This window comes from Pongo pygmaeus, chromosome 11, assembly GCF_028885625.2.
Source record: "Pongo pygmaeus isolate AG05252 chromosome 11, NHGRI_mPonPyg2-v2.0_pri, whole genome shotgun sequence".
Lineage (NCBI taxonomy): Eukaryota > Metazoa > Chordata > Mammalia > Primates > Hominidae > Pongo > Pongo pygmaeus.
This window is the reverse complement of record NC_072384.2, coordinates 97,621,661-97,635,710: the sequence shown is the minus strand read 5'-3', so window position 1 is coordinate 97,635,710 and position 14,050 is coordinate 97,621,661. Positions and strand designations below refer to the sequence as shown.

Genomic DNA, 14,050 nt, shown 5'->3' with positions numbered 1-14,050 from the left:
TATGCAGAAAGCTGAAACTGGATCCCTTCCCTACATCTTATACAAAAATTAACTCAAGATGGATTAAACACTTAAATGTAAGACCTAAAACCATAAAAACCCTAGAAGAAAACCTAGGCAATACCATTCAGGACATAGGCATGGGCAAAGACTTCATGACTAAAACACCAAAAGCCAAAATAGACAAATAGGATCTAATTAAACTAAAGAGCTTCTGCACAGCAAAAGAAACTATCAGCAGAGTGAACAGGCAACCTACAGATTAGGAGAAAATTTTTGCAATCTATCCATCTGACAAAGGGCTAATATCCAGAATCTACAAAGAACTTAAACAAATTTACAAGGAAAAAACAAACAACCCCATCAAAAAATGGGTGAAGGATATGAACAGACACTTCTCAAAAGAAGACATTTACGCAGCCAACAAACTTACGAAAAAATACTCATCGTCACTGGTCATTATAGAAATGCAAATCAAAAGCACAATGAGATACCATCTCATGCCAGTTAGAATGGCGATCATTAAAAAGTCAGGAAACAACAGATGCTGGAGAAGATGTGGAGAAATAGGGACGCTTTTACACTGTTGGTGGGAGTGTAAATTAGTTCAATTATGTGGAAGACAGTGTGGCGATTCCTCAGGGATCTAGAATTAGAAATACCATTTGACCCAGTGATCCCGTTACTGGGTATATACCCAAAGGATTCTAAATCATACTACCATAAAGACACATGCACACATATGTTTATTGCAGCACTGTTCACAATAGCAAAGTCTTGGTACCAACCCAAATGCCCATCAATGATAGACTGGATAAAGAAGATGTGACACATAAACACCATGGAATGCTATGCAGCCATTAAAAAAAGGATGAGTTCATGTCCTTTGCAGGGACATGGATGAAACTGGAAACCATCATTCTCAGTAAAGTAACACAAGAAGAGAAAACCAAACACCGCATGTTCTCACTCATAAGTGGGAGTTGAACAATGAGAACACATGGACACAGGGAGGGGAACATCACACACTGGGGTCTGTTGTGGGGTGGGGAGCTGGGGGAGGGATAGCATTAGGAGAAATGCCTAATGTAAATGATGATTTGATGGGTGCAGCAAACCAACATGGCACACATATACCTATGTAACAAACCTGCACGTTGTGCACATGTACCCCAGAACTTAAAGTATAAAAAAAAAAAAAAAAAAAAAAGTCTGGTCCCGGCCAGGCACAGTGGCTCATGCCTGTAATCCCATCACTTTGGGAGGCCAAAGAAGGCAGATCACTTGAGGTCAAGAGTTTGAGACCAGCCTAGCCAACATGGTGAAACCCCGTCTCTACTAAAAATACAAAAAAAATCATCTGGGCGTGGTGGTGTGCACCTGTAGTTCCAGCTACCCAGGAGGCTGAGGCACGAGAATCACTTGAACCAGGGAGGCAGGGGTTGCAGTGAGCCAACATCATGCCACTGCACACCAGCCTGGATAACAGAGTGAGACTCTGTCTCAAAAAAAAAAAAAAGTCTGGTCCCTAACGACAAGATGTGAATAACAAGACAAATTGGTCTCACTGTGATGCTGAGCTCTGCTCCCCTCTTCCATTTTCTGCAGCCCCTGTAGAACAGGCCCAACAGCCTCGTGGGCATCACAGCTCAGAAGCACTGGAAGTCTGTGGAGTCCCAATCTCAATCTCAGTCTTCATGTGGCAGCCAAAGCAGATGTTGCACATTTATATACATGCAGTTGAGGGAGAGGTTAGGATTTGGTCCATTCTAATGCAGTTCTCTGCTCTTACTAATTTAAATTCTGCAGAAACAGTGTCATGTAATTCCATCATGAGTTAAACTCATAGTAATCTTGCTGTGAGCAGCATTTTGATAAGGCCACATTCTTAAAATAATCAATTTTGTCTATTATATATACTTCCAGTTACCATCACTCTTTCTCATCTGAACATAAATGTTAAACATTTTGTGGGGTGGGGAGGAGTTGGGACAACTAAACTGTAGCAGTGCCCTTTTATTTGTTTTTAACACATACTGATACCTGAGAAACAAATTTAGGATCCTAGGAAAAGGAACTTTGTGACTAAGCACATAGCTGCAAAGTTGGAAGCCAAAATTTAATTTTATAATTTTCCTTTTAAAAAGCAAAATTTTATTTCAGTTTTCAAAAGCAAGAATTAACTCATTTACTTTTGAGTTGCAAATGTTAAGCCACGACAATTAATTAATGTGTAAGATGAAGCAAAAGTTAACATAAAATACAAATTAACAGTTCTATTTCTTCTAGTCCAGTGAATTTTGGAACTATAAATGAAAGCTTTTTATAAGAGTATATTTCACAAGTGACTGAGCAGTTACGGATAAACCCACTCTTTTGAAACTGGCTTAGTTGTATTGAAACTGATACAGATTCATGCATTTATTTTAATAAGAATGTTCTTTCTGTTCAACTCAAATATTTCTTGAGTGCCTAATATGTGCAAGACAATATTTTACCCACTCTAGGGGCAGATATACAGAAACTCATACTCTGCTTTGAGAAACAACCCAGTTCATGACAGGTCCTGCCATGAAGGTCTAGAGCATGTATTCTCAACGGGAGTGATATGTCCCCAAGATGATGAAAATTGGTTATTGAGAGTGCGAGGGGGTGAAAAAAATCTCAGCTATTACAATGGTTTGTGAACCTCCAAAAGGCCACACAGTACATACACAGATACACAGCATATCTTTGGTATTAAAATTTAATGGGGAGATATTGGCGGAAAATATCTGAATATTGCTCCTCAGGGAAGCAATAATGAAAAAAGAGTTGACTATAAGGCAGGTGAATATGGTAGAGGAATCGATAAAGAAGGAGGGCAGGTCTGTGAAGCTCATGATGTCTGAGGGGGCACCGTGATGAAAAAATACTGCTTCCAAAAGCAGTTTTAGAGAGGAAAAGTATTCCTTGGGGCAGATAGGGCTAACTTGGAATAGTAAATGGTTTTCCTCTAACATACCAGCACTAATCTGTTGGTAGTGGCTGCCTGGAACGCTGCAATAAGGATTCTGAGACTAGAACCAGCTCAGCAAAAAAGAATGTGGCATTCAATTAGTGATGTCTACTATGTGCATGGGAGCGGATGTTGCAGTATGAATACCACAGATTATTTGCTTTCTCTGGCAACCTTAAGCAAAGCAATGTCAGAAAAGTGCAGGATATATTTAAAGAAGAGTGAATTCGGGTGAATGAATTCCTAAAAACTTCTCATTTAAAACCCAACAAATTCGGCCGGGCGCGGTGGCTCACGCCTGTAATCCCAGCACTTTGGGAGGCCAAGGCGGGTGGATCACGAGGTCAGGAGATCGAGATCATCCTGGCTAACACGGTGAAACCCCGTTTCTACTAAAAATACAAAAAATTAGCCGGGCGTGGTGGCAGGTGCCTGTAGTCCCAGCTACTTGGGAAGCTGAGGCAAGAGGATGGCGTGAATCCGGGAGGCGGAGCTGGCAATGAGCCGAGATTGCGTGCACTCTAGCCTGGGCGAAAGAGCCAGACTCCATCTCAAAAAAAAAAAAAAAAAAAAAAAAAACCCAACAAATTCAAGACTGACGTTTCCAAAAGAATAAATGCAAAGGGGAGGGAGCTTTTTATCATGTATAAATCTACAACTATTCTTCTACATTTCACCCTTAAATATACTATTTTAAAACAAGTTTTGTGATATAAAACACTCATATAGAAAGTGCATAAAACACACGCTGGGTGTGGTGGCTCACATCTATAATCCCAGCAGTTTGGGAGGCCCAGGTGGGTGAATCACCTGAGGTCAGGAGTTCAAGACCAGCCTGGCCAACATGGCCAAACCCTGTCTGTACTAAAAATACAAAAATTAGCCGGGCATGGTGTCACATGCCTGTGGTCACACCTACTTGGGAGGCTGAGGCATGAGAATCGCTTGAGCCCAGGAGGCAGAGGTTGCAGTAAGCCAGGATTGCACCACTGCACTCCAGCCTGGGCAACAGAGTGAGGCTCTGTCTCAAAACAAATAAATAAACAAATAAATAAATAAATAAATAAATAGAACGTGCATAAAACACAAATGTGCATAATTATGCACAAAGACCTGTGTCATCACAGCTGGCCAAAAGAATAGAATATCACCCACACCCTAGAAGCACCGCATGTGTCTCCCCATCACATTCACTTCCTCCACACAGAGATAACATTATCCCCCCTTTTAGGATGGTCATATCCTTGCTTTGCCTAATAGTTTTACCACTTATGTATGAATCCCTAAACAATACAGTTTAGTTTTGCCTGTTTTTTAACTTTATATGAATGGAATCATATCATATATATTCTTTTATGTGTTGCTGCTCTCACTTAACATTGTAAGTTTTACCCATGTCGTGTGTAGCAGTTTATTTATTCATTCTACCATGTATGTGTCCATTCAGCTGCGGGTGGTTTGCTGTCTCCAGTTGTTGGCTATGACAAACAATGCTGTTCTGAGTATGAGCAGAGATCTTGGTGCACACATGTGTGAGTTTCTAGAAGCAGAATTGCTGGGTCATAGGGCACGTCTTTAGCTTTGTTAGATAAATACCAGATTCTTTTCAAATAGATTGTTTCCACGTACACTCCTACTAGCAGAGTGTCAGAGTCACCATTGTCTCAACACAAAATATTATCATACTTTTAAATTTCGCCATTTTGATCGAGAGTATATAGTGTGATCTCAGTATGACTTTCATTTGTAGTTTCCTAATTACTTGCTGAGATTGAGCACATTTACATATGTTTATTGGCCACTTGGATTTTTCTTTCATAAAGTACCTGTTTAAGTATTTTTGCCCACATTTAAAATTCTATGTTTTTTTGTTTTTTGTTTTTGCTTTTTCGAGACAGAGTCTCACTCTGTAGCCCAGACTGGAGTGCAGGGGCGTGATCTTGGCTCACTGCAACCTCTACCTCCCGGGTTCAAGCGATTCTTCTGCCTCAGTCTCCCAAGTAGCTGGGATTACAGGCACCCACCACCATGCCTGGCTAATTTTGTTTTTCTCTGTAGTTTTTTTAGTAGAGATGGAGTTTCACCATGTTAGCCAGGCTGGTCTCGAACTCCTGACCTCAGGAGATCTGCCTGCCTCACCTCCCAAAGTGCTGGGATTACAGGCATGAGCCACCACGCCCGGCCTAAAGTTCTATTCATAAGGCCAGGCACAGTGGCTCACACCTGTAATCTCAGCCCTTTGGGAGACTAAGCTGGGAGAATAGCTTGGGCCCAGGAATTCAAGACCAGCCTGGGCAACATAGCGAGACCCCCATCTCTATAAAAAATTTAAATTTAAATTTAAAAAATCTCTACCTATAACTCACTTAAATATAACAGATAAAGAGTCCTTTATTTATTATGCATGCTGCAATTATCTTCACTAATACTGTGGCTTGTCTTTTCACTCTATGATGTCTTTAATTAACAAAAGTTTTTAATTTTAAAATCAACAAATGTACAATCTTTACCCTTTTTAGTATATTGTTTAAGAAATCTCTCCCTTCATTGAAGTTAGTGTAGAAAGGAAAGAGTGAATTATTTTAAAATATGAGACTTTTTTTATTATTATACTTTAAGTTTTAGGGTACATGTGCACAACGTGCATGTATACATGTGCCATGTTGGTGTGCTGCACCCACTAACTCATCATTTAGCATTAGGTATATCTCCTAATACTATCCCTCCCCCCTTCCCCCCACCCCACAAGAGTCCCCACTGTGTGATGTTCCCCTTCCTATGTCCATGTGTTCTTGTTGTTCAGTTCCCACCTATGAGTGAGAACATGCGGTGTTTGGTTTTTTGTCCTTGTGATAGTTTGCTCAGAATGACAGTTTCCAGCTTCATCCATGTCCCTACAAAGGACATGAACTCATCCTTTTTTATGGCTGCATAGTATTCCATGGTGTATATGTGCCACATTTTCTTAATCCAGTCTATCATTGTTGGACATTTGGGTTGGTTCCAAGTCTTTGCTATTGTGAATAGTGCCATGATAAACATACATGTGCATGTGTCTTTATAGCACCATGATTTATAATCCTTTGGATATATAACCAGTAATAGGATGGCTGGGTCAAATGGTGGTGGCATGCACCTGTAGTCCCAGCTACTCAGGAGGCTAAGGCAGGAGGATCACTTGAACCTGGGAGACAGAGGTTGCAGTGAGCCAAGATCGCGTCACTGCACTCTAGCCTGGCAACAGAGCAAGACTCCATTTCAAAAAAAAAAAAAAAAAAATCTTGGCTTTTATATCTTAAAGAATGTAGAACAACTTTCTCCCACCCATCCATAAATTCTAAGTACTATAGCTCTCAAAGATGCTTGAAATTATGGGCACATATTGAACCAAGAAGAAGTTCAAGTTGTCCTTGTAACTTCCCACAAAAAAAATGTTTTAATTTAATTATTGGCGGGGCAGTGGCTCACACCAGTAATCCCAGCACTTTGGGAGGCCAAGGCAGACAGATCACCTGAGGTAAGGAGTTTAAGACCAGCCTGGCCAACACGGTGAAACCCCGTCTCTACTAAAAATACACAAAAAAGAAAAAAAAAAATTAGCCAGGCATAATGGCGCACACCTGTAGTCCCAGCTACTCAGGAGGCTGAGGCAGGAGAATCGCGTGAACCCACAAGGTGGAGGTTGCAGTGAGCCAAGATCATGCCACTGCACTCCAGCCTGGGCGACAGAGCAAGACTCTGTCTCAAAAAAATAATAATAATAAAAAAAAGATAGTGCCAAACTATAAATAGAACTTTTTTTTAGTTTCATTTTTGTTGCTTGTTTGTTTTTACAACTAGTACTAGTCACTGTTGCACAAAACTGAATTCATCTGGGGGAATTTTAAGGCAAAGCTTTCAATGATTAATCTTTTATGTCACACTTTAATACCACGGATCATGAACTTGCTCCTGTCTCTTCTTCCATTTGCCACACTAACATCAGGACCTGTGTGGTTTGCTTAAGCAGTCTAATTGGCCCAAGAAAAATGAACATTTGTGTTTATTTTCTTCATTATTCTCCACTATAACTTCTGAACATTATAAGCTGGAATACTTAATTTAGGATGCTAAATAAAAATCTGGAATTTGGCAAAATAACCTTAGACTTATCCACTAATTATAAAGTTTTCTAGTCAGAATAGAATTAAACTAAGCCACATCTTCCTGTAGTCAGGGCTTCAGTGAGCTCTACAAGCAAGTGTAGTCACTCTACATTTGCTTATAGAGCTAATGCAGTGTTGTAGAAAGAGTGGGAACTAGAGGAGACCCAAGACAAAGATCTTAAAAGCTGAGTCTCAATTTCCCTATCCATAAAATAGAGAAAATGTCTGCTCTGCACACCTTAAAGGATTATCATAAGAAACAAGCATGTTAATGTACACAGAAAGGACTTGGAACGCAGAGAGCACTACAGGAGTCAAAGTTGTTTTTATTAGTTTAGTCCAAGAGATCTTCTGTTAGTGGGAAGACCCAGTCTTCTTGATAGTCATGCTGTTGTCACAGCAAATCCCTCTCCCTCAAATGACATTCACATAGAATCTTCTTTGTGCTTTCTCATGAAATGCATAGAAGAAGGCAGGGAAGAGAAAAGGAAACATTTCTGAGCATCTCCTATGCTCCAGGGTCCATATCCAGGGTATAGGAACTTTACATCCACTATCTCATTGACAATGTTCAACCACCTCTGCCTGCAGAGAACTCAGCCTGCCCTGGCTGACCTGTCCTTCATGCAGCCTGTGCCCTCGTGCTGACCACAGCACCAGGGATCATCTGCTGCCCTCAGAGATGAAGGGACTAGTCAATGTTCTCATCACTTCCCTGTAGACTGTTCTCTATACTTGTCACCAAAACAGTTTGTACTAGAACTTTTTCAGAATTTAAATTACTATCTCTAAATCAAGCATATTTTCCAAAGTTGTCTTTGTTTTCTAATACATCAAAGCATGACTGTCCATTAAAGTCTAAAACAGAACCAGAAGATTCTTAAATCCCTCTCAGGAAGATACTAAGTCACTCAGTTAACTAACAGCACCTTTTAGATGAACATTTTTGTAGGGAATAAGAGATGTGGGCTCTGTCCTCTGAAACCATCCAGGGCATTTGAAACATCCTCTCAGGTCCCATAATGACCACCAGTTTGCTAAGGGAAAAATATTCTATCCCAACTCTGTAAATAGAATTATCTCAGGAACCACTGAGAACCATAAGGGACTTACTTGCTTCACCAAATAGGTGTCTCTCTATAAGGCTTCAGACCTCTTTCCCTTAGGTCTACCGTGATTAGAGTCTCAAAACCAAAACAAGTTCCACATGGTCTCACAGCTGGTCTGAAAACAGCAGGACCTCTTTTAAATCAAAATGGCCCTCAGAAAACCAGGGACATGGAAGTTTCCGACATATCTCAAATTAAGGATCTGACTATGAGGACGTCCCCAAGAGGTAGGCAGATGCTGACCTTCCAAAGTCTTATTTGAGCATTCGGATGCTGTCTAAAGTTGTCAGCCTTTGACAAACCATCTCCATGTTTGCTGTTTTATCTCATTAGACTCCCCAAACAGCACTCCTTATAGGGCCACTGGAAGGCATTACTCGTCAGTTTCAACCGAACAGTTTTAAAGCTCGTGCTTAGGCCAGGCGAGGTGGCTCACGCCTGTAATCCTGGCACTTTGGGAGGCCGAGGCGGGTGGATCACCTGACGTCAGGAGTTCAAGACCAGCCTGGCCAACACGATGAAACCCCGTCTCTACTAAAAATACAAAAAATTAGCCAGATGTGGTGGTGTGTGCTTGTAATCCCAGCTACTTGGGACGCTGAGGCAGGAGAATCCCTTGAACCCGAAAGGCAGAGGTTGCAGTGAGCCCAGATCATACCACTGCACTCCAGCCTAGGCAATAGAGTGGAGACTCCGCCTCAAAAAAAATAAAATATAAAATAAAATAAAGCTCGTGCTTAAAAAGCTTCGCCCTTTCAGAGGCAATTCCCCTTCACACCACAGGAGGGATAGGTTTGACAGTGCTCTTGCCTCACTGAAGTAGCTGTGGAGGGTTAGCCCTACCCTGTGCCACGTGTCTCACCTCTCTGCATACTGTGTTAAATATCAAGCAGAACGCTGGCAGAGAGAATCCTATTTCAAACATACAGGCAATGATTCTCAACCCAGGATCGAGCAGTGTACTTCACACCATCTGAGGACTTTTTCCCTTGACATACACCCCTAACCCACCTACCTCCACCTCCAACCCACCGAGCCTTTGATAAGCCACCTCCTTCCTCTTTCTCCTTCTCACACTGCCTCGGGATCCGCTGGTAGAGATACTCTTTCATAATTTGGGGTTGCTGCCAGAAATTGTGTCAGACTGCAGAGGGAGTAACTCCTCACCCACATTCCAAATTCGTTTATATTTTAGACAAGTCAGGTCAGGAATAAATTGGTAAACTAAAGATGGTGAAAAATATGTGTCCTCAGCATGGCTCTAGACAGCCTATCCGGCTAAAATTGTCCAAAACATTTAAGGACACAAGTCACATTAGAAGAATATGGTAAGGCCGGGCGCGGTGGCTCACACTTGTAATCCCAGCACTTTGGGAGGCTGAGGCGAGCGGATCACAAGGTCAGGAGATCGAGTCCACGGTGAAACCCTGTCTCTACTAAAAATACAAAAAATTAGCCGGGTGTGGTGGCGGGCGCCTGTAGTCCCAGCTACTCGGGAGGCAGAGGCAGGAAAATGGCGTGAACCCAGGAGGCGGAGCTTGCAGTGAGCCGAGGTCAGGCCACTGCACTCCAGCCTGGGCGACACAGCAAGACTCCGTCAAAAAAAAAAAAAAAGAAGAAGAATATGGTAAAATAGACATCAAGGATGCTTCCAGAAAATAAGCCCTTTTTGTTTCCACACTCCATACCAAGAGGAACTGTTGGTGGGTTTTATTATTCAAGGAAAACAGTGAATGCCTTTGATAGTAGCAAGTATCACCAAGTAATCCCCAGGGCCTGAGAAATCCACACTTCCAAGTCTGTCTCTTCTGGTGATGGTTCCCAAATTTACTGTGCATCAGGGCCATCTGGGCAGCCTGGTGAAATGGAGATTCCAAAAGACTGGAGTGGACCCTGGAATCAACAGGCACCTCAATGTTTGGAAGGCACGGTAAAGTTTGTAAAGCCTGCCTTAGGCCAAACATTAGATCCTAGTGCGTTCAGAATTGCCCCATCCACAGTTAGTGTGAAAAAACTCCCTATAAGGTCTCCAACAATCCCTACCCCGATGCGTTCCTGCTTTCTCTTCAAGAAGAAGAATTCTAGCCTGATCTTTGCTTCCCATCTTTGGATCGTTCCAGACCTCGTTCTTTCACGTCATTCTCCACCTGGATCACACACCTGGAACGTTACCCAGAAGGTCTCTTCTGCATTCTCACATACCTTGTCCCTTGAATTTGTTTTTCTTTTTTCTTTACTTTTCTTTCTTTTAAGATAGGTTCACTTTCTGTCACCCATGCTAGAGTTCAGCGGCGTGATCAATAGTTCACTGCACCCTCAACCTCCAGGCTCAAGTGATCCTCCTACCTCAGCCTCCCAAGTAGCTGGGACCACAGGCATGTGCCACCACACTTGGATAATCTTTTTTTAATGATTTTGTAGATACAAGAGTCTCAGTATGTTTCCCAGACTAGTCTCAAACTCCTGGGCTCAAGGGTTCCTCCTCCATCAGCTTCACAAAGTGCTAGGATTACAGGCATGAACCACCATGTCCTGCTGTCCCTTGAATTTGCTCTCTGGAAGATATTCTTGATTCCGAAACTTTTCTCCCCTTCCCTTAACTGCACCCTATATTTCACTACATGAATGGAAAAGTGGAAGGAAATCACAGTTGTGCTCCTTCTCGTGGCAAGCACAATGGGAGCCTCTTCATGCACGCTGATTCTTCACTTATCATTTATTGAGGTCCCTGATAGAAAAAAATCAGAGAGGCTGGGCGCAGTGGCTCACACCTGTCATCCCAGCATTTTGGGAGGCCAAGGCAGGCGGATCACCTGAGGTCGGGAGTTCGAGACCAGCCTGACCAACATGGAGAAACCCCATCTTTACTAAAAATACAAAATTAGACAAGTGTGGTGGCACATGCCTGTGATCCCAGCTACTCGGGAGGCTGAGGCAGGAGAATCACTTGAACCCGGGAGGTGATGTTGCGGTGAGCCGAGATCATGCCATTGCACTCCAGACTGGGCAACAAAAGCAAAACTCCATCTCAAAAAAAAAAAAAAAGAAAAGAAAACAGAGAATTTACAGATTAAATGATTACAAGGGTCAGCTATTAGGTACTATGACAGAGTTTGGATTTGAATCCAGGAACTGTCTGGTTCCAAAGCCATGGCTTTTTCCAGTATATTTCACGCTCCCAAAACATGTGACCAGCCTTTTCTGTACACATGCTAATCCCGCCCGTGTACCAAAGCCTCATGATGATTTGTTCCCAAAGTTACTACATATTTTATAAAAGTTTTTTGTTCCAATCAAAGATAAGGTCAAAATGGAATGAGATTAGACTAGAAAGAGCCTTTCAAAAATAAAAAAGAAGCAGTCTCCTGTTATCACTTTGAGGAAGATTTGATATTTCTCAAAATTCAGTGGTATCAGTAAGGCTGGGATTTTCAAATGGTATGCAGTTGACATATAACTCTAAAGCCAGAGTTTCAGTGTTGCATTCATTTTCCAGAAAAAGGGCTCAGCATAAAATGCAGCTAATAGTAAGGTTTTGTTGGGGTTTTTTGCATGATAAAAGTCGTAACTGAGCAACATTAGCTACAGACACTCCTCCCCATAAATCCATGGAGACTCTGTGAAAAGCATTTCAGAGGAATACAAACCCCAAGTAGTCTTTGGCAAGGGGTAATTTGCCATGATGATAGTTAAATAAGGAGAATACTGAGTAGCTGACTACAAAGAAGCATCTGAAAATAAATCTAGCTATAGTTGAGGTCCCTCAATTGAAAATGGATGTAAATTTTCTCACATGTGGCAGCCTAAATTGGTCTCTTCTGTTTATAAGGCAAGTTTGACAATGCATACCAAGAAGCTTAAATCATAAGGTTTGACCTAATAATCCCACTCCTAAGTATTCATTTCAAGAAAATAATTCATAAGAGGAATACGATACATATTTTTTATAATAGCATCATTTATGTATAACTGGCAAGAAACTGGAAGCAACCTTATTTTCCAATAATAAAAGAAAGGCTTAGTACATTTTGGTATCTTAATTCTTTGAGTTATTATGCAACCATTAAAAATATGATTACAGTGTACAAACAAGGAAAAGAGCGTTCAGTGAAGGGCACAGAAACAAAATATAAATGTGCAGTGATCACAGACATGCAAATTACACAAGCTAATAAAGACTAAGGGGGAAACAAAGAAATGAAAATATTGATGTTAGCTTGGTGAGATTACAAGTGTCTTTAAACATTAAAATTATTTCCTTTTATAGTGACCATATTCAGTTTTTAGGGGTTTTTCTTGTTTTTCCAGATGTGGTTTTTATAGAATTATATTTTACATTTTTTCCATCACTGGAAGAAAAAAAAGATTTATGTTTTATCATTATTTTTGGTCAGAAGATTATTTTAAAAAACTACATATGGAATGTTCTAGCCAATTATGAAATATAGAGAATTACTAATTCACAAATACTAATACTATTGTTTTAATTTGCAGTGAAGGGAATTTGGCTACAAAGCAGATCATATTCCTTCAGAGGCCAGTTATGTGGAATTCAGCTGCTCAAACACCAGATGTGAGTAAAACTGATGCTTTATTAACTGAATGTTATATTGAAGCATTTAATCCTTAAACTCTCATTGTAATTCTAAATAAGAAAGCATGGACATGGTATGGAAACAGTCCTCTGAACCAACCTATGAGGGAAATGTGCTAGGAATCAGGCAACATGAAATAGTTCCAAAGGGGATTATAATATGCCATCACAAAATATGCCACTTTGGCATGAGGATTACTTTGAGCTGAAAGCAATTAAAAAACACCAGACACAGGAAGAACTCTCTGTCCTCCACCTTTCTGCTGAAAAACAGGGGCATACATTTCACTTTATAAAGGTGACATAAATTTCCATTTGTAAAGGTGTCTAATCACCAGAGACAATTCACACTAAAGAGTCTGCAAAAACAAACCTTACTAAAATAAGCTTGATCTTCCATTCGTTTACCCCATGTATTTGCCTTCTCACAATTTACTTCCCCAGACGCCCAAACTCCTTTTCCGTCATCTAGTCACCTGTCCACAACTTATCACCCTTTGTTAAAATGGTATATAAACTCCCAGGTCTTCTACACCAAACTGCCTCTTTGGGTTTTTGCTACTTTTCTCTGAAGAGACTGTGTGCATTGAAAATAAACCTTTTCTCCTATTAATCTGTCTTTTGTCAGTTTAACTTGTAGTTCTCAGTTACTGAACCTAAAAGGATAGAGGAACAGTTTTTTCTGCCCTTACAGTTCTAAATCTTGTGAATGAGTGTGCCTGATCTTGCAACGCATCCATGCAACCTTGGCTATGTTGACCTTTGGCAACACTTTTCTTTTATATTATCTACTCAGGTTTATATTTTTTCAGCACTTTGCTGAAGGGCTATTCTGAGCCTCAAGTCACCTTGATCTTACTGGATGCACAGCTAGAATACAATGATTGAATGAGGCAATCTGTGCATTAATAAAGCATAACTTGCAAAACAAGAAATTTGAAAATGGACCAGAAAGCTATTTAAAGTGATTCTTTTTCTGTATCTAAATCAAGAAAACATTGTTTTATGTTTTCGGGCAAAGCTGCAGAGATTTGAAAAAAGAAAACATTGTTTAGTAAATTTTAAAGTTATCTGAACTATCAAAGAGCTAGATCGACTGTGTGTATAATACAGCCATGCTAAATCGTCTCACATTAATTTTGGAAAGAGGCTGGCTGGGTCAGTAGGTAAATCGGTAGAGAGTTAGAGAGGTTGTTGGGAAGAC

The 14,050-nt window shown here is 40.8% G+C and overlaps 1 protein-coding gene across 2 annotated transcripts in view; it reads left to right on the top strand.

Moving 5' to 3' along the window:
- Positions 1–14,050, top strand: part of RFTN2 (raftlin family member 2) — a 97,569-nt gene that overhangs the window by 58,563 nt on the left and 24,956 nt on the right. For both annotated transcript variants that reach the window (XM_054478382.2, XM_054478379.2), the window contains one exon: positions 12,747–12,825. In XM_054478382.2, the coding sequence (XP_054334357.1) occupies positions 12,747–12,825 (79 nt within the window). The remainder of the gene's footprint in view (positions 1–12,746; positions 12,826–14,050) is intronic.